General features: G+C 43.0%; 2 protein-coding genes and 1 non-coding gene across 5 annotated transcripts in view; 1 reads left to right on the forward strand and 2 right to left on the reverse strand.

Moving 5' to 3' along the window:
* The window catches only part of GRIP1 (glutamate receptor interacting protein 1), a 757,962-nt gene extending 740,843 nt beyond the window's left edge, over window positions 1-17,119 (forward strand). Inside the window, exons 23-24 of one of the 2 annotated variants that reach the window (XM_033221362.1) lie at window positions 10,985-11,131; window positions 15,323-15,740. In XM_033221362.1, the coding sequence (XP_033077253.1) occupies window positions 10,985-11,131; window positions 15,323-15,550 (375 nt within the window). In that variant the 3' untranslated portion in view covers window positions 15,551-15,740. Of the gene's footprint in view, window positions 1-10,984; window positions 11,132-15,322 lie in introns of both variants that reach the window. The other variant, XM_033221361.1, reaches the window with a different exon arrangement.
* The window catches only part of HELB (DNA helicase B), a 66,225-nt gene continuing 42,233 nt past the window's right edge, over window positions 2,597-26,588 (reverse strand). Inside the window, exons 13-14 of one of the 2 annotated variants that reach the window (XM_033221364.1) lie at window positions 26,457-26,579; window positions 2,597-2,778 (exon numbers count right to left, since the gene is read on the reverse strand). In XM_033221364.1, coding sequence (XP_033077255.1) covers window positions 26,478-26,579 — 102 coding nt within the window. In that variant the 3' untranslated portion in view covers window positions 2,597-2,778; window positions 26,457-26,477. Of the gene's footprint in view, window positions 2,779-25,287; window positions 26,580-26,588 lie in introns of those variants that run through there. The other variant, XM_033221363.1, reaches the window with a different exon arrangement.
* LOC117091255 lies at window positions 18,688-18,791 on the reverse strand. Its single transcript, XR_004440362.1, has one exon. It is a non-coding gene; the product is annotated as a small nucleolar RNA U13 (small nucleolar RNA).

Here is a 26,588-nt window from a genome sequence, read left to right on the forward strand (position 1 = left end):
AGGACAAATCTGCGATGTGTGCTTTTTCCAGAGAGGGTCTGTGGACTTCAATATTTAAAGGAAAAAGAGCAAAGAAAAAAAGAAAGGGAGAGGGTAGATAAAAGAGGGAAGCAGTTGCATTCTGTTGAGCCTTTTGATTAGCTTCACTGAATAAATAATGGCATCCAACTCTGACCATCCTCATTTCATTTTTCATGTGAAAGGAGTGGTTCATTATGCATTTATCTGGAGCTCAGCGAATCTGCATTTTTACATAAGATAAAATAATTATAGAGTATAGGTAGGGAGGAGTCAGATATGCATTTTTCTCAGGTGAGCAGAGGGATGACTTTGAGTTCCATCCTTTGTCCCATATTTGTGAAGATAAGCTGTTAATTTACTTTGTCATGGTGAACTGCTTTAAAGATCTCAGGGCCCACCAGGAATTTCCTTGTGGGCAAAATATGAGAAAGGTATGTAGCTATCTATGTAGGAACAAGATGGGAAGGAGGTTTGTAGGACCCAGTGCCCAGCTTCACTGTTTCCTTTGGCTTAGTGAGTCTGAGGTCCTGAGATTTGAATTTTATTTTCCTTTCACACCTCAACTATTTATCATTTCTTTTTTTTTCTTTTTTTTTTTAAAGACAGAGTCTTGCTGTGTCACCCAGGCTGGAGTGCAGTGGTGTGATCTTGGCTCACAGCAACCTCCACCTCCTGGGTTCAAGCAATTCTCCTGCCTCAGCCTCCTAAGCAGCTAGGATTACAGGTGCGTGCCACCATACTCGGCTAATTTTTGTATTTTTAGTGGAGATGAGGTTTCACCATGTTGGCCAGGCTGATCTCAGACTGGTTGGTCTCAAATTCCTGACCTCATGATCCACCTGCCTTGGCCTCCCAAAGTGCTGGGATTATAGGGTGAGCCACCACACCCATCACATTTCAAATTTTCTCTTTTAGTGATTTTGAAATATACATTATTATTAACTGTAGTCAACTTGCAGTTTAGTGGATCACTGGAACCTATTCCTGCCAACTAACCAACTTTGTACCCATTGACCAATGTCTCCCCTTTACCCCAGCCTCTGGTAACCACCATTCTACTTTCTGCTTCTATGAGTTCAACTTTTTCAGATTCCACACATAGGCGAGATCATACAGTGTTTGTCTTTCCGTGCCTGGCTTATTTCACTTAACATTTAACATTTTCATTTAATGTAATGTCCTCTAGGTTCATCTACATTGTCACAAATGACAGAATTTCCCGAAAAACACAATTCTTATGTAAATGACTGGCTCATGTCAAAAAATGTTTATTTAACTCATTAGCGAGGAATAACAGGGTGGCAAAGCTTATTTAAAGAGGCATAAGGAAGGCCAGGTACAGTGGCTCACACCTGTAATCTCAATACTTTGGGAGGCCAAGGCAGGAGGATCACTTGAGCCCACGAGTTAAACACCAGCATGGGCAACATAGTGAGACCCTGTGTCTACAAAAAATAATTAAATAAAGAAAAAGCCAGGTGTGGCACGCACCTGTGGTCCCAGCTAAGGAGGCTGAGGTGGGAGGATCACTTGAGCCTGAGAGGTCAAGCCTGCAGTGAGCCACGACCTCACCACTGCACTCCAGCCTGGGCGACACAGCAAGACCCTGTCTCAAAAAAAAACCAGAGGGATAAAGAAACTTTATGTATATATATTATGTACACATATATATGTATATATGTGTGTGTGTATATATAAAGTTAGTGGGATATATGTATATATGATATATGATGTATCAGTCAGTGGAGAAAAGAAATGTTGGAATAAGGTTTCTAAGTTGGAATCAAAGCTGCCCAATAACTTGTCGGGAAATAAAATCAAAGCCTTTGAGGTTATCTTTTCTGAAGGGAGAAATATTTTGCATCTCTACCAGACAGAACTCAGTTTGCATCTTATCGCTTTTCTACAAGTTGCCATCCCCTTTTGCAGAGTCTGAGCTCTGAGCAAGAGAAACAATGAGAATTGCCATCCCCTAGACTCAGACGCCCCTGTGGCAGGCTCACTAGTGTCTAGTGTGCCTTATTTCTCAGGGCTTGATCATACATCTTATCGCTTCTGTCCTGGACCCACCACCACCTCTCTTCAGAAATGTTAATAGCTTCCCTTCAGTCTGATTCTGGTCTGGGACCATTCATGCCACCCTGATATCCTTGTGCATCTCTGTTGTGATCAAACGTGTTTATTTCTAGCTTGTAAGTTTGTGTATTATCTGTAGGATGTTCACTTACAAACGGTGTACTTTCTGAAGGTCACTCCATTTCCCTCATGCCCAGATTCTTGGAGAACAGTCCTATCATCCTCCTCCTGCACTGTTGTTCTGCCATATGACTTGTCAGGCAGGGCTATAGTAAAGATTAAATTGAAGGCTGGGCGTGGTGACTCACGCCTGTAATCCCAGCATTTTGGGAGGCTGAGGCGGGTGGATCACTTGAGGTCAGGAGTTGGAGACCAGCCTGACCAACATGGAGAATCCCCATCTCTGCTAAAAATACAAAATTAGCCAGGCATGGTGGTGCAGGCCCGTAATCCCAGCTACTCAGGAAGCAGAGGCAGTCAGGAAGCAGAGGCAGGAGGATTGCTTGAACCTGGGAGGCAGAGGTTGTGGTAAGCTGAGATCACACCACTAGCCTCCAGTCTGGGCAAAAAGATTCAATTGGTAACACTCTAGCCCAGGGCCTGTCTCTTTGTCTCTCTCAGATGGAGTACAGGGCTCTTTCCTTGTCCCAGGCTCTTCATAATGTCAGGCATCAGCAGTCTCTACAGTGGGGAAATAAAATCAAGACAGTTAGCATTCAGTGCAGTGGGAATTTGGTTAATTGCAACTTGTCATCCTTCCTGAATGACAGTGTGCCTGGCCCTCAGTCCCACAGGCCCTGAGGGCAGGTGGAGGGTGTGCCACCCACCCAGAACTGCAGAAGATTCCTGAATCGAGGAGGCCCACATGGGCCTGAGAGGAACGGAGGTCAATCTGTTGCAGAGGGAATTGGGAAAAGGGTAAAAGCTAGAGACGGGCCAGGCCAGAGCCAAGCTGGGAGCTACAACACAGAGGCTGAGTCAAGAGGGCTGCTGTTAGCAGGCAGCAGGCAGGCCTGAGCAAAGACACCCACAACAGGGACTCCACCACAGCCGGCCAGCTTGATGGTGGCTGGGGCAAATGCAAAGGACCAGCAATGGAGCTGGCAATAACTAGGGGACCAGCTGCTTACTTGCGGCTTGGTTTGAACTCCTGGAGAATTTGGAGAATGATCTAGGTCTTTTGTTTTCATTACTATGTGAACCAATAGATGTGTGAAGGTGCTCTGGGATGAATGAGAAAGGCAGCACCTAAATCTGCCACAGATCTTAAAAACTGTGCTACTTTTTTGGTTGGGACTCAGCTCCCCAAGGGCCAAGGTAGCCCCTGGCTTGCTTACACTTACAGCCAAAGTCCCAGCTACTGATTCTCTCATTGTTGAGCCCTCATTTTTTCCAGCTCTTGGTGCCACACTGTTGCCAGAATGCAGCAGGAGGTGGCATTTGGAGCAGCTGTTTCTTTCTCTCCTCAGCTAAGGAGACTCCCCAGACAGGAGGGCAGCAGCTGCTTTCTGACCCAATTCCTCTCAAAACCCCCAAGTTTCTAGTGGTATAAACTGAGATTGTTCTTCTTGGGCTGCAAGCTTCCAGTTTGGAAGACTGTATTCTATTTCGTTTTCTTCCAGCGCCATAGATAGTGTAGGATTGTCCTCAAAACTGACATTACTTAAATTGTCAGAGTTAAAGGAATGGGGCTACCCCAGTGGTATCTGCCACGAGTAAACCAAAATGCCTGGTGATTTACAGGAAAACTATCTCTGAGAAGTAGGTGTCAGTTTGGTCCTTAAGGCCATTGGGACAAGGGAGTGAGCCATAGGGAGCTGTCAGAGCTTGAGGACTCCTTCTGGGATGGCTGTCACTTGCCATGACTTGTTCCAGAGAGCAGATGCAATTGCCCTTGAAAGCCAAGTGGGGCGAGTTGGCTCTACAGCTAAAGCCTTTCACATGTGTCAAAATCGAAAACATAAGTATCGGGTTTCTGATCTTGGCCTTGAGGATTTTGTTCAAACATGTCGGTAGACTTGTTTAGAAATATAAAACAAGGCTGAATATGAATCATGGTGAACCCACCCTGCCTCCTGTGAAAGCTTCTGTTCTCAAGAGGGTTCGAAGCAATTGCAGCACATGCTGACAAATAGTTAAAATTGAACTGAGCTTTGTAGAACTGTATCCTAGCCCTGAGTGTTATGTTCTAAGAAGCTCATTGGCTCTTTTAGAACAGAAAAGCCTTGCAACTGTGTTCATAGTCCAGGTTCCCCAGAGGCATTCTCTAGTCAGCACAAAAGACAGACCCTACAAGAAAAAGTTTGCTTCACATGAGCTAGGGTAGAATGCAAAGCCAGCTGACAGGATGGTGAGCCATAGGAGCATGGAGCAGGACTTTATGCAGATGTTCTTGGAAAGCCACAAAGGGCTCTGATGAGAAGAAACCCAGCGGACACGATTAATTATTCATCTTTAGTTGGTTGGGCAGTTGGAAATGAATAAAGGCTGCCTGCCTAGCTAGGAGATTACATGTCCAAAAAAAAAAAAAAAAAAACCTCATGATTTGGTGGAAAGAACACAGCAAATGAGGTCAGATATTCTAGTCTTGAATCCTGATGCTTCTGCATTCTAGCTGGACAAGTCAGTCCATCAACTTTTTCAAGGTTCAATATCCTCATTCGTGGAAAGGCAATGATTTTGCTGCACAGAGGTGTTGGAAGATCAAAAGCAATCATATGTAAGAAAGTAACTGCATAAGAGATTCATTTCCAGGGGTAGGGAGAAGTATGAACTTACACCTCAGAATCCTTAGAATTATTTTTGCACAGGAAATAAATCCAAGGTAGCCAGTATCAAACTCCAGGTAAACAGGGCTGTATGGCACAATTCATTGTTACTGGTTTGAGAACAGCCCCCCGTGCTCCCTATTTTTGTTAATTATTGATTTCTAGAATCTTTTATGTAGTTTTAAAATAATTTTATTTTTGTTAATTTGCCATTACTAGGCTATTTCCAGGAGAACCATAGAGCTGGCTATTAAAATTCAGTATCCTTTAACCTTGGGAGATGTCCCTGGAGAAACAGATTACTTTTAGATTTAAACTATTTATTAGCCTCTCTTCCTGAAGAGTTTTCCATCAACTCTTCAACTCTGAGGCTCAGAAAAACCAAGGCTCTTTGCCAATAACTGTGACCTTGAAGTTAATGAGCTACTCTGCTAACCGACTGTGGTTGGCACTCATCTCTAATGCTTTGGTTGGTGTACTACCATTGGTTGGTGTTGGTAGTTTTGGGTGCCACTCTTCCTTGTGCCCCTCGTGGGTTCTGGCCTGTGGTGCAAACACCCAGAATCACAGTTCTCCAATAGAATCATGAAGAACTTCACTATTATTCCAGTCCCACACCAAGTGTTTCCTCAAATACAAGGATTCTGGTTTACTATGTTGGAAAACATGCCTCAGATCTAAGACCAAAGTGAGTTTCCTAGCTCCCATTTAAAGCTTAAGATTTAGCACCCTCACATGTGGGTGCATCTCAAGGATATGGCTAGGCCTGCAGAAGAGAAGCTGATGCACTTTACCAATCAGCCATAGGCACAGAGTCTGCAGGACTGCACCCCTGTACCTAGTTGCAAGTGGAACGGAGATAGCAAGGAGGATGCCCCACCCTCTAGGAATGGTGGTGACGGTCCCTGCCCCAGGTGTGTTGCTTGCCATGTGGAGAAAACATGGCTAAGAACAAAGACAGAAAAGGGGCAAAAGGGCAAGAGATCCCACAGATAAAGCCAGAGTGGGACATAAGCAGGAACCTCGGGCAAAGAGATTTCACCCAGTAGTAAACAGGGTCTGAAGAATGCCAGTCTATTACCAATCCTAATAACTACTAGCCTCCTTCTCATGTTTTCCCTTCTCCCACTATTCCTCCTCTTCATCCCTTGAGAAAGCAGCGTGGAAATAGAAGGAAAAGGACTAGAATAGGCCAGGTGCGGTGGCTCACTCACGCCTGTAATCCCAGCAATTTAGGAGGTCATGGCAGGAGGTCAGGAGGTCATTTGAGGACAGGAGTTCAAGACCAGCCTGGTCAACATGGCGAAACCCTGTCTCTGCTAAAACTATAAAAATTAGCCAGGCAGGAGTGGCATGCACCTGTAATCCCAGCTACTCAGGAGACTGAATCAGGAGAAATCGCTTAAACCTGGGAGGTGGAGGTTGTAGTAAACCGAGATCGCGCCACTGCATTCCAGTCTGGGTGACAGAGTGAGACCCTGTCTCAAAAAAAGAAAAAGAAAAAAAAAGGACTAGAATAGAATATAAATCAACAATATTTCCTCCAGTGAAGGCTCCTTGGAGGAATGGCTGATTCCAGATCGGAGATAAGAACTATTCATGGTGAGTCATATTTTGTGCCGGGAAGTAAAGAAGTGACCAAAACCAATGGATCCTATCAAAAGGACACAGGAGTCGACATGAAAGACTTCCTGTGGCCAAAGATGAGAACATTTGAGCATCCAAAAGAATAATGATGCAACTCATTGAAATGCATTGAATAGGCCAGGCGCAGTAGCTCACGCCTATAATTCCAGCACTTTTGGAAGGCCAAGGTGTGCAGATCACTTGAGATCAGGAGTTCAAGACCAGTCTGGCCAACATGGCAAAACCCCATCTCTACTAAAAATATAAAAATTAGCCAGGCATCAGGGCAGGTGCCTGTAATCCCAGCTACTCAGGAGGCCGAGGCATGAGAATTGCTTGAACCTGGGAGATGGAGGTTTCAGTGAACCAAGATCATGCCACTGCACTCCAGCCTGGCCGACAGAGTAAGACTCAGTATCAAAACAAAAACAAACAAAAAATGCATTGAATATATCAAAATTTATAGGTTCATATTGATCCCATCCCCCGCTTCCCCACACACAAATTCTCATTGGGCCACCATTCAAAGTATTTAGGGAACAAATTCCCTGTTCTGAAATTGAAAGGAAAGAATTAGCATTCATTCATTCTGCCCTTCTTGTAAAAGATGTATTTCAGAGTAACAAAGCAGCACTAATTGATGAAAGAGAATTCTCCTTTACAAAATCATTTTAGCTAATAAATAGAGAAGATATTAATAGGATTAGAAAAAGATTATTGCTTTACAACCCCTAATGAAATTTTGATTCAGACAGTGATCAATAAATAAAATCATTAGATTAAAGATTGATGAGAACCCTTACAATAGCAGAATGAGACTGTCATCACCTGAACCCACCCAAAGTAGGACAACTAGACATGATGTGATAGGAAGCACTGTGCCACCTGTGATTTGTTCCTGCCCCTACCCCCACTACAAAGCTAACCTTGACTGAAATCAAGCATCTAGCATTAACTTCCATTCAGAGAAATGTGGGAGACAGAGGAACATGCTACAGAGCAAATGACACAGTGTCAGCAATAGATCAGCAGCACAAGGGGAAGGACGAGAACCCGCCACAGGTAAGAGGAGATTTAACATACTTAACACAGATGTAGTGTGTGAACTTTGTTGGGATTCTGACTTAAGCAAGCCAACTTAAAAAATTTTTTTTGAGGCCGGGCACAGTGGCTCACACCTGTAATCCCAGCACTTTGGGAGGCCAAAGAAGGCAGATCACTTGAGCTCAGGCATTCAAGACTAGCCTGGTCAACATGGTGAAACCCTGTCTCTACTAAAAATAGAAAAATTAGCTAGGTGTGGTGGCGCATGCCTGTAACCCCAGATACTCAGGAGGCTGAGACAGGAGAATCGCCTGAACCCGGGAGGCAGTGAGCCAAGTTGCAGTAAGCTGAGGTCACGCCACTGCACTCCTGCCTGGGTGACAAAGTGAGCATGGCAAACTCTTGATGGTTGTTGGATCTGAGTGGTGAATAGATGGGTGTTCCAACCTCTCTACTCTAGCATATGTATGAGATTTTCACCAAAAATATTTTCAGAAATCTCCTACCTGGCCTAAGGCAAAAACATAATTGTGGAGCATCCTAAATATTCCTCTCTGCAATGAGTATTTATTAAGCAACTGTGTGCTAGGCAAGGAGAGAATGTGCCATGGCAAGATCTAAGCTTTGCAGTCAGAAGCCTTGATTTGAGCCGATTCACTGTTGCCATCAGTTTGATCCTGGGCAAGTTGCTATTTCTCTTTGAACTTTCATTTTCCTGTCTGTATATGATCTGCTCCACAAACTGGTAGAGACAGTAATATCTCTTTGCTTTCTAAACTGCTCGCTCAACTCCCACAGGCCTTACTAGCAAGAAGTCTAGCATCCCCTGTTGGAGGACCTTCCCCCTGTCTTCTTCACTGTCTGGGAATCTGGGTCTCCTCACCCCACAGGTAGGCAGGCCTGGCTCTGGTACCAGAAGTGCCCTCCCTCTCGTGGCCACACAGTGTCAACTTTGGAGCTTTGTCCTGCCTAGCTACTCTGTCACGAGACAGCCTTGCTAATTCCCAGCATGGCCTTGGGTGAGGGGTGAAGAGATGGCTGGAACCCCAGAATTAAATCTCTCTTAGTTCACACTGTCTTTCTCTGCAATGACTCATAAAGGGACAGGACATCATGACTGATCCTCAGCCTCATAAATTGCAGGGCAAGCCCTTTCTATCTGACAAAATACTAACCCCACTATGTGGCAGGTGCTGCCTTAGGGGCTCGAGATACATCCATGGGCAAAAAGGACCCCTACTCCCCTCAAGGAGCTGGGGAGTGGGGATCTGCCATAAACCTGAGCCCAGGCCACCAGCAAAGTCTTCCCCTCTCCCCCTGGTGAGTATTGCTTTGGAAGGTAGGGGTGCTCTTAACCACACGGTGTGAACCTAACCTACTTCTCCCCAAGCATCACCAGTGAGCATGTTAGATGAGCAATGGGTGGTGGGGCCAGTGCGGGGGTGCTGGGTGTTAACAAGGCTACACACACACATACAACCCCACACACCCTTTGTGTAGTAAAGTAGGGCTTACTACTCTATCCTTGTATAACTTAGTGCAGACTGAGAAACCTTTATATCTGTCACCTCTTAAAATGAAGACTCTTACCCATCCTACAGAATCATTATGAGGATTAAATCAGATTTCTTCACTGGGCTGTGCTCATAAAGGTTGTGTTTTGCTCACTGCTCTCCTTTTTTTTTTTTTCACTCTATCCTGTGAAATATATTCTCAGTCCCTAAAACAGTCCCTGAGGCATAGTAGTGTCCAGTATGTACACACACATACACACACACTCACATGCACACACAGTGATGGAATGAGCCTGCGAAGAGGGTCGTCTCAGGAAACATTAGCTCTGCAGATTCTCAGTCGGTCTAGGGTGGGTCTGAGACTGCATTTTCACCAGCTCCTGAGGGTGGCTTCTGTCTAGGAGGACACTGAAAGTGATGAGGCCGAGAGGTGCATGTTGAGTGGCAGGAGAGTGGAACCATTAGGCACGTGGTGTCTGGGGTCTGTCAGATACGTCCCCACCATTCTTACCTTTGTGACCTTGGGTGGGTTACATAACCCCAGTGAAATTGAATTTCCTAACCTCTAATATGGCAATAACCACTAGGACTGCCTGGTGAATAGTATTGACCCAATCAGCTTGATATTTTAGCTCTCTGTCCAGTAAAATAAAAACCCACACACCGACCACTTTTGTATTGCCTTCAGAATGCTATAGCGCTCTGAAATAAAATCACTGGATAGAAACAAAGATCCTTGCTTTAAGAGTTTTAACCTTCACATTTGCCCTGTATAGCTCTGATTTTGTTTTTTCTGTTTTTTACTATTTATTTTACAGTAATGTTTTCATGCTTTAGTTGGATAAATATATATATATATATATATATATATATGATTACAGTAGAAAATTAAGCCTGACCATTGCTTGAAGTCTTTGTGGAGGGCATCTGGCACAGCTCGATAAAACCCGTGGTCCCCTCAAAGCATTAACTGAGCATCAAGTGCTGAGTGTGCTGCTGGGCGCAATGCCCAGCACAGTGAGAGCTTGGGGACTGCTGCATATTCATGTGTGTGCCTCTTCCTCTTGTTCACTGCTGTTTCTGGCACCCCATGCTGTGCTTACAATATGGTAGGAGCTCAATAAATATTTGATGAATATACAAATGATAAGTATTATTTTAGCCTCAGATGAACACTCACAGGTGGTCAGGTGGAGGAGTGAGGGCTGGTGGAGGCATGAGGCTTTGGCCAGCTGTAGTTGGCCCCTCCTTAGGAGCAGAGAGACCCAGGGCGGCGGGGGGCCCGCAGCACTCAGGGTAGATGCCTTCAGTTACCAAATCAAACCCTAGACAAATGCTGAGGGAGTGAGTTAAGCCAAGGCACAGAGCAAGGTGCTGTCATAGAAACACATTCAGGTCTTTTACACAGTATTCTGTGATGGTGCTCATTGGGGGTTCCAGAGCAAATAAAAGGATGAACTTCATGGTACTTGCCCAAAGAGAGGATACACCGAGCACTGTGCTTAGCAGAGCACCAGGCAGGAGCGGGGAAGAAGGAAAAGCCTTTGGCTTATTCCCTGACATCTCAGCAGTTGTAAAGGGCTGCTGCGGGCAGCTCCTCTGACCAGGGGTTGCCCCAGGAAAATAGTAGAAGTCAACCTGCCCTGGGAAGTTCTCTCCTGTATCCCCCTGATGACGACTGCAAAGGAGGGGGGGAGGACCCAGACATTCCATTTCTCCTCGTTTTTCAGTTCTGGTTGGGACTTCATAAAGTCCAAGGATATTCTTGGAGTAGGAAAAAAAGCTGCAGGATTGGTGCGGGGAGCTGACTGATGCTGATATTACAAATCCATGATGTGACTAAAAGTCGTGTGAAAAGATTGATTATCAAGAAGTTGCAGAAGGAAAAGTCTCCCGCCCAGCTAAATGTTCCCATCCCATTTTCTCTCTCTTCAGGTGACCTTGTACAAGGACTCTGACATGGAGGACTTTGGGTTCAGTGTAGCAGATGGCTTGCTGGAGAAAGGAGTGTATGTCAAAAATATTCGCCCAGCTGGGCCAGGAGATCTTGGTGGCTTAAAGCCATATGACAGGCTCTTACAGGTAAGACCTCAGGTGGAATTTTAATTCCTTGCAAGTAATTTGTCAGGAGGAGCTTCCTCTACATCCTCCTGCATATTTGGGGCCCTTTGCTCTTTTCCCTTTCAGCCTTTGTCATCAAGATTATGGAATCAGTAGAAGCAAACAGCTGAATAAAGAATTTGCAGCACTGGTAAATTCTAACCCAGCCCCCAAAGTTCTGTGGTTTCTTATCAGTTTTTTTCAGCACTGAGCTCAGAGCCATCTTTCCCAGTTTCATGCTCATTTCTCAGACTCCACCCAACCACTGGTCACCTCCCACCATGGCATAGTAGTCCCATAAATATGACATAGTTATCCAACTCCAGGCATCACCAGTCTACTCCTTCCTGCCACTCATCTTCTACATGACCTACAAGGGCCCAGGGATTTGGCCTCTCCTTACCTTGCCAGCATCTTGTCTTACCTCTTCATGCATGCATGCATTCATTCATTCATGAGACAGAGTCTCGCTCTGTCACTGGAGTGGAGTGGCGTGATCTCGGTTCACTGCAACCGCCACCTCCCAGGTTCAAGACATCCTCCTGCCTCAGCCTGCCAAGTAGCTGGGATTACAGCTGCCTTCCACCACACCCAGCAAGACTGCAATTTGCTAACTAATTGGAGGGTTGATGACGGACCTTTTGAAGTTGATGGAAAGTTACAATCTTTTTTCCTTTTTTTTTGAGACAGAGTCTCACTCTGTCTCTCAGGCTGGAGTGCAGTGGCACGATCTCAGCTCACTGCAACCTCCACCTCCTGCATTCAAGTGATTCTCCTGCCTCAGCCTCCCAAGTAGCTAGGATTACAGGTGCATGCCACCATGCATGGCTAACTTTTGTATTTTTAGTAGAGACCGTGTTTCACCAGGTTGGCCAGGCTGGTCTCCCACTCCTGACCTCAAGTGATCTGCCCCCGTCGGCCTTCCAAAGTGCTGGGATTATAGATGTGAGCCACTGTGCCCAACCTCTTCATTTACTCTCTAGCTTCAGCTGGATTTGTTTCAGGAATGGTGTATGCTGCCACCTCCTGGCCTTTGCACCTGCTGTGCCCTGAGCTTGTGGCAGTTCTCTGCTAAACATGAGCAGGCTCTTTCCCTGCTCCTTCCTTGACTTCAGATCCCTGCTCACATGCTGCCACTTAAACCACTCTGTTTAAAAGGGCCCTTCCTGCCTCTCCATTCTTCACAGTGCTTCCTTGGTTCGCAGTACAGCCAGAGATGATGCTAGTTATTTGCTTATTCTGTGTTGCCCACTAGAATGTAACTCCATGAAGGCGGCGAATTTACTCTGCGCTCTATTCTTAGTTCCAAGAACAATGCTGTCACATAAAAGTGCTCAGTACTGTGCAGCAGAATAGAAGCGCATTGGCTCTGAGCCTTATATACTCTTCCCTTTCTCTGAATGCTCTTCTAATTCCTAGGCCTTACCTGCCTCACTCCGACTCAACTTTTCGGTCTCACATAGATCAGCAATTCCCATCCTTGATTGAAAAAATGGAATCACCTAGAGAATGTATCCCAATGTTCAGATCAAATGGCAGACCAATTAAACCAGTGACTCTAGGAGAGAGACACAGCATCGGTGTGTTTTTACACCTCCCCCAGTGATTCCAATGAGCAGCCCAATTGACAGTCACTCGTTTAGAGGACTTCCCTTCAAAGTCCAACTTCACCAGACTTCACCCAACCTCCTTTACCTCACCTCTGGACTAGGGGCCCCTCCTATATAGAATAGCAGCTTTTTCTTTTGGTAGAATTTACATTATTAAAACTTCCTGTTTGGAGGTTGCAGTGAGCTGAGATCACGCCACTGCACTCCAGCCTGGGCGCAGAGCGAGTCTCAAAAAAAACAAAAACAAAAACAAACCAAGACACCTTCCTGTTTCCTTGCATATACTCCCCAGCAGACTGTAAACTTTTTGAGAACAGGGATAGTACCTTATTCTCTCATTTACCATTATATGGTATTTGATATCTCAGTATCTCTCACAATATCTGAAACCAAAAAGCTGAACCTTGCTTACTTAATATAGTAACATTGTGGTCAGGTAGAGTTTTATTTAGGAAAGCAGATTTCTGAGCTTATGTGCAGTTTTTGGGAAGGGCATTTTGCAGGAAAATGGAGCAGCTTGAAGTCAGTCTTAGCAGTGTACTCACCTGGCAACAGTCTGTCACCAAAGAGCTAACTTTCAAAGCAGAAGGCTGCCACTGATTGGTTAGCTTTCAGAGATGTGTTCACTGAAGCATGTTGTCACTGATCAATTTGATAGTTTTGGAACAAGTCTGGTGATGATTTTTACTATGGCAATAGAGCAATTAGTCTTATCCTAGGAGTTTGGGGACACTTTGTTTTCCATAGACACGCTAATATTTGCTGAATGAATAACTATGGACAAGTTACTTACCCTCTATATGAGTGTCTTCCTAATCCATAAATTAGAGCTAGGCCTACTCTCATGGAAGCTGAGGCTGTAAAAGTAGACTACATTCAGATTATAAAGGGCCTTGAATCTGATGCTAAATCTCTTGAACTTTATGCTGAAGGCATCTTCATTTCTTAGGCAGGATAATGATATAATTGGTAACATAGAAAGGCAATATTATTGTGAGTGTATCGGGGATGGGTTAGGGAAGGGAAGATCACGGGCAAGGAGACCAGGCAGGGGTAGGTAAGATAAGACACCTGTTTCAGAACTAATGAGTCTTTGATATTTTCAGCACATCGTGATAGCGCAGTCTGGGAAGCATTTGGTGGTTTGGATCTGTTGGTGAGGAGAGATGATAGAGCCAGAGTGAAAGATTTAGGATACTGAAGTGTGGGGTTTAGGACAAGTTGCCCTTGGTGGCTTTATAACAAAGAAGAGAAAAGAACCAAGGATGTATTCTAACAATAACAAAATGTATGTATGTATGTATGTATGTATTTGAGACAGAGATTCTCTCTCGTCACCTAGGCCGGAGTGCAATGGCGCGATCTTGGCTCACTGCAACCTATGCCTTCCAGGTTCAAGCAATTCTCCTTCCTCAGCCAGCTCCCGAGTAGCTGGGATTACAGGCACCCACCACGATGCCTGGCTAATTTTGTGTTTTTAGTAGAGATGGAGTTTCACCATGTTGGGCAGGCTGGTCTCGAACTCCTGACCTCAGAGGATCTGCCCACCTTAGCCTCCCAAAGTACTGGGATTACAGGCGTGAGCCACCGTGCCTGGCCACAATAATCAAATGTAAAGAACAGGAAGAAATAAAGGCAGGAAAGGACTGAAAGCAAGCAGTTAAAATGGTAAAAGGATCAAAACAAAGTGGGGTTGTAGAACCAAGGAAGGAGAGTGTTAAGGGTGAGGAGCTGTCAGGAGTGGCAAATGCTAAACCCCAAGGAGGATGCGAACTCCAGAACATTCCTGGATTTGACAAGTGGGGTCATTTGCCAGAAGTGCAATGTGTCGGGGGGACCTGAAAAAACTGAGGAGAGAATGGGAGGTCAAGGAGTAGAACCGGTATGTGGGTGATTGTAAAAACTTTTGTTGGTGAAGGAGGAGAAATGGAAGAAGATGGGTGCATGTATAAGCTGAAGAGAGGATAAGCTCATTTAAAAAAAAAAAAAAAATTCTTATTCTTTGTGGAGACAGGGTCTCATGTTGCCCAGGCGGGTCTCAAACTCCTGGCATCAAGCGATCCTCCTATCTTGGTCTCCTCAAGTGCGGCGATGACAGGTGTGAGCCACTGCACCTGGTGGAGCTCACTTGTAAGAGAGGTAGTTCAGCATCGTGATTCAGAGCACAGGCTTTGAGATCAGCCAGTTGGCCTGGGATTACATCCTATGACCCTTACCAACTACTGATCTAAGGCAAAGCTCTTAACCTCTCTTTTCTCATCTGTAAATTAGGGATAATATTCAGCACTTGGAGCACCCCCACTGTGGGTGGGGCCACCTGCTTGGCATGAGGATAGGTAGATGTGTATGTCTTCCTTGCCCTTGAGTCTTACAATTTACTGGTAGACAATGGCAAGTGAGCCAGTAGCCATGTCACAGCATAGTCGGAGCAAGGATAGACCTCATGGTGCTCATTTTAGCACCTTCATGACTTCAAACAACTTGTTGCACCTGAAATGTTCCTCTGGGTTTTGGGAATTATGGTTACAATGATAATTCAAAATGGCTCTTCTTGACCTTTCAGGTGAACCATGTCCGAACCAGAGACTTTGACTGCTGCCTTGTTGTGCCCCTCATAGCAGAATCCGGGAATAAGCTGGACCTGGTTATTAGTAGAAACCCACTGGCTTCACAGAAGTCTGTAGAACAACAGAGTCTACCAGGAGATTGGAGTGAACAGAACAGTGCTTTTTTCCAGCAGCCTAGCCACGGTGGTAATTTGGAGACACGAGAACCCACTAATACATTATAGCAACGCTTTTTATAAAGCAGGACAAAAGACAATATCTACATGGTGCTAAAAATCCCTTTAAGATTTCTGTGACATTTGAAGCACAGATAATCACGTGGCATTAACTGCAAGCACAGGGGTCTTTTAAATCTCTCTCATGGCTCATGTTCACTTCCCTTTTCAAGTTGAAGAGGTTTCTTTTTTGGTGACCACTATGGTACATGGTGGGCAATGCCCTGCCAGGCCCAATGGTAGAGAAAAATAGGCCGTCCCCCCAACTCTACAATTAACATCAGAGGAAATTTTTTACAAGTTCATCTTACTATCGCTTTTTAAAAAGAGAAACATCTGTTTGAAAATATTCTCTATGATGATTTCCTTAATTCACTTTGAAATCAGTTTCTTACTGTGAAGTCATTAATGTAAGAACTTGACCAACAAGGCTTTTCTTCTCATAGGCTGGCTCTACTAGGGGAACTAGTGTTTGGTAAACTGCTGGGACTGCCACAATGGGAGGGGTACAGGTATAAAATTAAGTTATCTTAAAATGTTTCAGCAATGATGCACGTAGGAGACCATAATAGGTGGTGGTAAATGTTTTGCCCAAGTATAGGAATGATTTTAACTAAGATGTATGCTATTCCCTATGCAACAAATTATCAAACAGGATATGTCTTGTGACCTGTTTTTTTTTTTTTAAGGACACATTTTTAATAGCTGAAAATCTCTGATAATGAATTAGAGGGTGTAGTAAACACGAGAATTAGTTATATTATCTTATTTTTAAAATTCAAGACTAAGAACTTAAGAATGAAGAGTCTATTAAAATGAGGTTCATCTTAATGATAGGCAAACCAAACTCATACTGCTTGACATGTTTTGAAAACTGGTAATCTTGAGGGTGTACAGCACATGTACTTAAAAATGACACTGGGCTATCTTTTGTTCTGAGCCATGCCACTTACCGAAATTGTAAATACATTTTTCACAAATGCATTGCCAATTATTACCATCCCTCAAAGCAATAAATTGTGACAGTTGCTTTAAATGTTTGTCAGCAACTGTTTTCATTTGTTCAGATATTTTGAATAGCTACGTTAATAACTGTTATTTGGTGAATATAAAAAACTAGATCTGTATATTGATGGTAGACTCTCCATATTGAAATAATTATTTTCCAAACGTTTTCATTTTGGTCAATAATTCAAACTACCACTTAGGCAAAGCATTCGAACACTGTGTCCTTTGTTTAAGGAAATAAAAATCACCTTTCTTTTTGTGCAAAAAAAATATTATTTCAATCACATTTCAGAACCGCCAGGGCAAGAAAGTATAAAGCAGAATCATGTTAAGAAAAAAGAAAAAAAGATCATGAGTCACTTAAATATGTATTTTTATTTGTAACAAACAAGTATTAAACTGTAAAGTATTTTTGTACAAATTTAATACTTTAATAGCATGGTATTTATTGTCTATGTATGGTTTTGGGGAATTCAAAATTGTTCAGATATTTGTATGGAAAAAATAAAACCCTCTACCAAATGGAATAAACAGTGATTTTAAAAAGCCAAATAAAGAGGACATGCATTATTGGTATTTTGAATATATTTCAGTGTTCTAGCCTGAGTCCTACACAATTTGATTTGTTTTGAGATGGAGTTTCACTCTGTTGCCCAGGCTGGAGTGCAGTGGCACAATCTCAGCTCACTGCAACCCCTGCCTCCTGGGCTCAAGTGATTCTCCTACCTCAGCTTCCCAAGTAGCTGGGATTACAGGCGTCCGCCACCACACCTGGCTGGTTTTTGTATTTTTAGTAGACATGGGGTTTCACCACGTTGGCCAGGCTGGTCTCAAACTCCTGACCTCAAGTGATTCACCCGCCTTGGCCTCCCAAAGTGTTGGGATTACAGGCATGAGCCACCGCATCTGGCCACAACGTTTAGTTTTGTATAATTTTCTAAAGGTGAAAGGTTTTCCTATCAACCTGAGAAGCACCACTGAAGAGTAGGAACCTGGGCATTGAAATTGAGTCCAGGTTTCATTTCAGGCTCCAGGCTCTAGTATGACATTTACTCACCACGAGTCAGCGTCTCTACCTGAAACTGAAGGTCATGTCTGTACCACAGGATCATTCGGAAGATGAGGAGTGAAATATATGAGAATGGGCTAAAAACACACACAGAAATACCTCCAAGACCAATGGTACATTTACTGTAGGTGACAAATATTGATCAAGTATCACAACATCCACCTCAGAGAAAATTACATGTATTCTATGAGATATATTTACATACACTGTTAAAATGTACAAACTTTAATTATGCTACCTTTAAAAATTCACATTCATTTTTATACAGTTGCATTCAGTGTGCCCAGGTTACATTCTGAAAGGCAGAGTATTTTCTAGCATGAGAGTCGTATGACCCAACTGACAATCTATTACTGCAAAAATCTAAGCAACTGTTCAAATTTTTATTGCACTCGCCTCACTTCTGCATCAAGCGTGATGCTGAAGCCAATGAAATGTGTAGTTAGAAGAGATTTTGTGAATAAATGCAAATGAGAAGCTGTATTTCATGTGAAAGATATTTCAGTTGTAACCAAAACTAAAATGAATCAACAATAGAAAATAGCTGTTAAAAACAAAAAAGCTCTCATGATTTCAGGTAGCACTTTTCAAATATAGTGACCAGGCCAAAGGAGGAGCTAGGGTTAGCCAGTAAGTTCCGAGTACCCCCAGTCCTCTTAAAAAGGGCAGTGACAAACTATGAAATGAAAGGGTTTGGGGCTATGCCACCGGAAGACTGGCAGAAGAAACGGGAGCTAAGTAGCCAGATGGGGCAGAAGAGACAAAGTCTGAAATATATGAGACTCAGGACTTACTTATGAGCAGAGGTTCCAATGAGGTAGATTTCAGCTTAATATAAGGAAGTAATTTCCAACACTAGTGTTGCAAAGTGGTTTTCACCAAGCAGTCAAGACCTTTAGCATTGGAAATGTGTGTTCCACCAGTGACTGATGGGTGTTCAGCAAATAGTAAGCTGGGGTAGATGACCCTTGCAATTTTAAGATGCTGGGATGAAACATTATTTGCTTCCAATTTACATTTTAAAAAGGATACTAGAAGTATCCTCTTTCACTGAAATATTTTTTTTACATGACAGACCGGTAATGTGCCAGTACCATAACAAGGTTTGAGGGAGGCACATCTCACACGTGTGTGTGAACACCAATGCATCAGGCTTAGGAACTACAAAAGGCTCTTAATGAAATCTGAGAGAATTTTGAATCAGGCCAGTTATTTGTATTTTGGCCAATAGTACATTTATAATATAAGAACTAGTGCTTTGGAATATTCAGTTACATAGTATTAGTTTCATTGTGTTTTTATGGAAAAAAGGTATTTTCAAGTTCTTCTTGACAATGTGAAGCTTTACCTGAGTCCTATACCCTGAAATACAGCCAGAGTTGTTAAAGAAATTTTATTTCTATAAGGTTGTAGTAACACCCCTGCCCATCGCCTGCATGTTCCAGGAAGTGGCTTATTATAAAGAACCATCCTTCCCCAGGTGACTTAGATAAGACTCACAGGTGTTCATCTCCCTTCCCCCGTTTACTTATAACAAAATCAGACACAGACTACCCTGAAAATTACCATTCTTTGCTTCATAAATGATTAGCTGAATTGCTTGTACTCACTGATCTAGAGAAAATACTAAGCTTCCTTCCCCAGGCTTTTGAACTTTGACCAACCCTCAATTTAGGCTAGCATATAACACCTCCTTAAGAGGCCCTCCTAAAAGTAATAGGACAAGAGTTAAAATTAATGAAATAAGCAGGGCGCAGTGGCTCAAGCCTGTAATCCCAGCACTTTGGGAGGCTGAGATGGGCGGATCACGAGGTCAGGAAATTGAGACCATCCTGGTTAAAACAGTGAAACCCCGTCTCTACTAAGAAAACTACAAAAAACTAGCTAGGCGAGGTGGCGAGCGCCTATAGTCCCAGCTACTCGGGAGCCTGAGGCAGGAGAATGGCGTAAACCCGGGAGGCGGAGCTTGCAGTGAGCTGAGATCCAGTCACTGCACTCCAGCCTGGGCGATAGAGCAAGACTCTGTCTCAAAAAAAAAAAAAAAAAAAAATTAATGAAATAGAGAATAGAAAGACAGTAAAGAAAATCAATGAAACCAAAAGTTGGTCCTTTAACAAGATTAAAATTCATAAACTTTTAGTTAACCAAGAAAAAAAGAGACTCAAATGACTAAAATCAGGAATGAAACAGAGGCTTTACTACCAGCCTTACAGAAATTTAAAAAACCATAAAGGAATACTATGATCAACTGTATGTCAGAAAATTTTAAAACATAGATTAAATGAGCTAATTTCTAGAGAAAAATTGTCAAAACTGACTCAAGAAGAAACAAAAAAGCTAAATACACCTATAACAAGTAAAGAGATTCAATCAGTAGCTTTAAAACTTCACATGCCAGGTACAGTGGCTCACGCCTGTAATCCCAGCATTTTGGGAGGCCGAAGCGGGTGGATCACCTGAGGTTGGGATCCGAGACCAGCCTGACCAACACGAAGAAATCCTGTCTCTATTAAAAATACAAAATTAGCTGGGCGTGGTAGTGCATGCATGTAATCCCAGCTACTTGGGAGGCTGAGGCAGAAGAATCGCTCAAACCTGGGAGGTAGAGGTTGCAGTAAGCCGAGATCGTGCCATTGCACTCCAGCCTGGACAACAAGAGCGAAACTCTGTCTCAAAAAACAAAAACAAAACAAAACAAAACAAAAACTTCCCACAAAGAAAAGTCCAGGGCCTGATTAATTTAAAGAGGAGTTAATACCAATTCTTCACAAACTCTTCCAAAATAGAAGACAAGGGGGCACTTCACAACTCATTCTATGTGGTCACTATTACTCTGATACCAAAACCAAACAAAGTCATCACAAAAAAAATAAACTGCAGACTAATATCTGTCATGAATTTCGATGCAAAAGTCCCCAACAAAAAACCAGCAAGCCAAATCCAGCAGCACATAAAAGGATTGTACACTATGACCAAGTGAGATTTACTCCAGGGATGCGCTATTGATTTAACATCCAAAAATTACCACACTGCATCAATAAAGGACAAAACTACATGATCATCTCAATACACAGAGAAAGGATTTGAGGAAATTCAATGTCCCTTCACAACAACAACCTAGGAATAAAGGAGAATTTCTTCATCTCAATAAAGGACTTAAAAGAAAGATCCACAGCAAACATAGTTAATGATGGAAGATTTAATGCTTTCTCCCTAATATGATGAACAAGACAAGGATATTCACTCTTGCCACTTCTATTCAACAATGTACTAGGGGCTCTAACCAGGTTATTTAGCAAGAAAATGAAATTAAAGGCCTACAGATTAAAAAGGAAGAACTAAAAGCATCTCTATTTGCAGATGATATGATCTCTTATACAGAAAATCCTAAGGAATCCACTAAAAACCTACTGTAACTAATAAACAAGTTCAGCAAGGTTGGAAGACACAAGATCAATAAATAAAAAACAATTGCATTTCTATGTAGTAGCCGTAATGAACCAAAATAAATTAAGAAAATAGTTCCATTTACAACAGGAAAAAAAAATTAAATATTTTGAAATAAATTTAACAAAAAGCATTGTGAATTTAATTAAAAAATACAAAACTTATGCTCTGAAAACTACAAAGAATTAAAGAAGAATCAAGCATGGTGGCCCATACCTGTAATCCCAGCACTTTGGGAGGTCGAGGTGGGCAGATTGCCTGAGTCCAGTTCAAGACCAGCCTGGGCACCATGGTGAACCCCCATCTCTACAAAAAATACAAAAATTAGCCAAGTGCAGTGGTGCAAGCCTGCAGTCCCAGCTACAAGAGTGATTGAGGTGGGGTGGTTGAGGAGGTTGGACTGCTTGAGCCTAAGAGGTAAAGGCTGCAGTGAGCAGTGATTGCACCACTGCACTCCACTCCAGCCTGTCTTTCCCAAGCAAATGGAAAGACATCTGTGTTCATGAATCACAAGATTCAATACTGTTAAAATGGCAATAGTTCCCGAATCTGTAGGTTTAACACACTCCTCAACAAAACTCCAGTTTGCTTCTTTGCAGAAACTGACAAGCAGATCCTAAAATTCCTATGGAAATGTAGGGACCCATAACAGCCAAAACAAACTTGAAAAAGAAAACAAAGTTGAAGGACTCACACTTCTTAATTTCAAAACTGTCTACAAAGCTATGGTAATAAAGACAATATGGTGCTGGCGTTAGAATAGACACATGGGCCAGGTGCAGTGGCTCCCGCCTGTAATCCCAGCACTTTGGCAGGCCAAGGTAGGTGGATCATCTGAGGTCAGGAGTTTGAGACCAGCCTGGCCAACATGGTGAAACCCCATCTCTACTAAAAATACAAAAAATTAGCCCGGTGCAGTGGAAGGTGCCTGTAATCCCTGCTACTCAGGAGGCTGAGGCATGAGAATTGCTTGAAACCAGGAGGTGGAGGTTGCAGTGAGCTGAGAGGGCACCATTGCACTCCAGCCTGGGTGACACAGTGAGACGCCATCTCAAAAAAAATAAAAAAAGAAAGAAAGAAAAAGAAAAAAGATGCATGAATTGGGTCTGGCATGGTGGCTCACGCCTGTAATCCCAGCACTTTGGGAGGCTGAGGCAGGTGGATCACAAAGTCAGGAGATCAAGACCATCCTGGCTAACATGGTGAAACCCCATCTCTACTAAAAATACAAAAAAAAATTAGCTGGGCACAGTGGTAGGTACCTGTAGTCCCAGCTACTTGGGAGGTTGAGGCAGGAGAATGGTGTGAACCCAGGAGGCGGAGCTTGCAGTGAGCCGAGATCGAGCCACCACACTCCAGAGTGAGACTCTGTCTAAAAAAAAAAAAAAAAATGCACAAATCAATTGAACAGAATTTAAAATCCACAAAGAAACCCTCACATTTACAGCCAACTAATTTTTGGCAAGGGTACCAAGACAATTCAATGGGAAAAGAATAATCTCGGCTGGGTGCGGTGGCTCACACCTGTAATCCCAGCACTTTGGGAGGCTGAGGCGGGCAGATCATGAGGTCAGGAGATCGAGACCATCCTGGCCAACATGGTGAAACCCCGTCTCCACTAAAAATACAAAAAATTAGCCGGGCATGGTGGTGTGTGGCTGTAGTCCCAGCTACTCGGGAGGCTGAGGCAGGAGAATGGCGTGAACCCGGGAGGCAGAGTTTGCAGTGAGCCGAGATCGTGCCACTGCACTCCAGCCTGGGCGACAAAGTGAGACTCCATCTCAAAAAAAATAATAATAACAATAATCTCTTCAATAAATGGAGCTGAACAATTGAATTGTCACATGCAAAAGAATAAAGTGGGATCCCTACCTCACACCATATACAAAAATTAACTAAAAGTGAATCAAAGATCTAAATGTAAGAGCCAAAACTTGTAAATTATTAGAGGAAAAAATTGTAGTAAATCATCATGACTTTGGATAGGCAATAGTTTCTTGGATATAACACCAAAAGCACAAGCAGCAGCAACAACAAAAATAGATACACTGGTCATCATCAGAATTTAAAACTGGCATCTCAAAGGACACTTATTAGTCTGTTTTTACACTGCTATAAAGAACTACCTGAGACTGAGTAATTTATAAAGAAAAGAGGTTTAATTGACTCACAGTTCCACATGGCTGGGGAGGCCTCAGAAACCACAATCATGGCAAAAGGTAAAGGAGAAGCAAGCACCTTCTTTACAAGGTGGCAGGAGAAGAGGGGTGGGGGGCGGGGAGTGCCATACTTTAAAACCATCAGCTATCATGAGAACTCACTCACCATCACCAGAACAGCATGGGGGAAGCCACCCCCATGATCCAATTACCTCCCACCAGGACCCTTTCTTGACACACAGGGATTACAATTTGAGATGAGATTTGGGTGGCGACAGAGAGCCAAACCATATCAGATACCATCCAGATAATTAAAATAAAATTCACAGAATGGGAGGAAAATTTTGCTAATTATGTTTCTGATAACGGACTTAAATGTTGAAAATATAAAGAATTCTTACATTTTGTGATGGTTAATATTAGGTGTCAACTAGATTGAGAGACACCTGGATGGCTGATGAAGCATTGTTCCCAGGTGTGTCTATGACGGTGTTGCTGATGGAGACTGACACTGGAGTCAGTGGACTGGGAAAGGAAGACCCACCCTCAGTGTGGGTGGACATCATTCAGTTGGCTGCCAGTGATGCTAGAACACAGTAGGTAGATGAAGGGAGATAAGTAGCGTGCTTGCTGAGTCTGCTCCCTCTCTTCCTGTGCTGTGCAGAATGCTTGACTTCCTCTCCTCCTGCCCTTGGACACCAGACTCCAGGTTTTTCCACCTTTGGACTTTGGGACTTGCACCAATTGCTTCCCAGAGTCTCCTGGGCCTTTGGCCTCAGACTGTGGGCTGCATTGTCAGTGTCCCTGGTTTTGAGGCTTTCAGACTTGGACTGAGCCATGCTATTAGCTTCTCTCCTTCCCCAGCTTGCAGATGGCCTATCATGGGACTTTGCTTTATAATGGTGTGAGCCAATTCTCTCTAATTGTGATGGTTAATACTGAGTGTCAACTTGATTGGATTGAAGGATGCAAAGTGTTGATCCTGGGTGTGTCTGTGAGGGTGTTGCCAAAGGAGATTAACCACAATGAAATACTACTTCATACCCACTAGGATGGCTATAATCAAGAAGTCAGATGATAATAAACATTGGAGAGAATAGGGAGAAACTGGAACTCTCATACACTGCTGGTGAGAATATAATTTGGTGCAGCTGGTTTGGAAAAAGTCTGGCAGCACCTCAAAATGTTAAACATAGAATTACCATATGATCCATCAATTCTACTCCTAGTCATATACCCAAAAGAAGTGAAAGCATATGTCCACATAAAAATTTACACACAGATATTCATAGCAGCATTTCATAATAGCCAAAAAGTAGGAAATAACCCAAATAAATGTCCATCAACCGATGAATGTACAAATTCAATGTCCTTTATCCATATACTGGGATATTATTTGGCAATAAAAGAGACAAAGCACTGACACATCACTGGTACAACACAGATGGAGTCTGAAAACATCATGCTAGTTAAATAAGTCAGGAACAAAGAACCACATGTCCGCAATAGGCAAGTCTACTGGGACTAGGAAAACCAGGTTACCTAGGGATGGGGGAAGTCAGGGGATTATTGCTAAGGAGTGTGAGGTTTCTCTCTTTTTTTGAGACGGAGTTTTGCTCTTATTGTCCAGGCTGGAGTGCAATGGCGTGATCTCAGCTCACTGCAACCTCCGCCTCCTGGGTTCAAGCGATTCTCCTGCCTCAGACTCCCAAGTAGCTGGGATTACAGGCATGTGCCACCATGCCTGGCTAATTTTGTATTTTTAGTAGAGACGGAGTTTCTCCATGTTGGTCAGGTCGGTCTCAAACTCCTGACCTCAGGTGATCTGCTTGCCTCAGCCTCCCAAAGTGCTGGGATTACAGGCATGAACCACCACGCCCAGCCGGAGTGTGAGGTTCTTTGTGAGGTATGAAAATGTTCCAGATTGGGCACGCTGGCTCACACTTGTAATCCTAACACTTTGGGAGGCCAAGGTGGGAGGATCATTTGAGCTCAGGAGTTAGAGACCAACCTGGGAAACATAGTGAGACCTCGTCTCTATTATTAAAAAATAAAAATTAAAAAAAAAAATTCTAAAATTGATTACAATGGTAATTGTCCAATTTGATGAATATACTAAAAGTCACTGAATTGTATACTTAAACTGTGGAAATGTATGTGAATTATATCTCAATAAAGTTATTAACCATTTCTGCCTGAGGCTGCAACTTTCTGAACTTTTGCGATCCGACGTTGGCAATGACCTTGAGCAGTGGGATATAAATAGCTCTCACATGTTTAGTGTCCCAATAATGGACACTACGCATAAATGGGTTAACAGATACATTTTTCCTCTTGACTTTTTCTTTTACCATTTAACATAGGTAAAAATTTAAAAATCAAATCATTCTGAGAGAGAAAAAAATTCCTAAGTGGAACATATTCAAAACAATGTGCTCCCAACTCAGAAAGCATTTCCAAGGAAAAGTCCCAGGTAGGCTGGGCCCCAGGCAGCAGTGATAGAGTGAGCAGCAGTCTTGTAAAATGACCACATCCAACATCCTAAGACGCATGTCAATAATATCTACAGATGCAATTACAGCTTTCTTTGCCACTGCTTCAACCCATTGGCAAAGATAACACAGGACGATCATCAAAGTTACGAAGGCATTATTCTAAAAATACGACATGTTTTAATGTACATAATTTTTTTTTTTTTTTTTTTTTTTTGAGATGGAGTCTCGCTCTGTCACCCAGGCTGGAGTGCAGTGGTGCGATCTCAGCTCACTGCAACCTCCGCCTCCCAGGTTCAAGCGATTCTCCTGCCTTAGTCTCCTGAATAGCTGGGATTACAGGCGTGTGCTACCATACCCAGATAATTTTTGCATTTTTAGTAGAGATGGGGTTTCACCATGTTGGTCAGGCTGGTCTCAAACTCTTGGCCACTGGTCATCTGCCTGCCTCAGCCTCCCAAAGTGCTGGGATTACAGGCGTGAGCCACCGCACCCGGCTTGATGTACATACTTGTATAAAAATATATATGTATATAAAATATCTAATCTCTTCACTTATGTCCAGTGCTACCAGTTCTCACAATGAAATATGTTGAAATCATTAATATTTTCTTTGATTAAATGGATTTAAAACATTTGCTAACACAAATACCTTAAAACTCCAGTTATGGGCAACTTTTTTTATCTTGGTACTTTGACGCTACGATGTTCATTTTGTCTCCAAAAGAAAAAATAGTTACTCTGAGCAATTTGAAATAAAACTAAGTTTCTTGATTATCTGTGGGCTTGAAAAGTTGCCTGGGAATTAAATTATTCAGTCTCAAATTCTGAAGTCTGGAAGACACTTGTGGAGATTCTCTCACCTGTTGGAA

This window comes from Trachypithecus francoisi, unplaced genomic scaffold (genome assembly GCF_009764315.1).
Source record: "Trachypithecus francoisi isolate TF-2019V2 unplaced genomic scaffold, Tfra_2.0 Lachesis_group11, whole genome shotgun sequence".
In the NCBI taxonomy this organism is placed as follows: Eukaryota; Metazoa; Chordata; class Mammalia; order Primates; family Cercopithecidae; genus Trachypithecus; species Trachypithecus francoisi.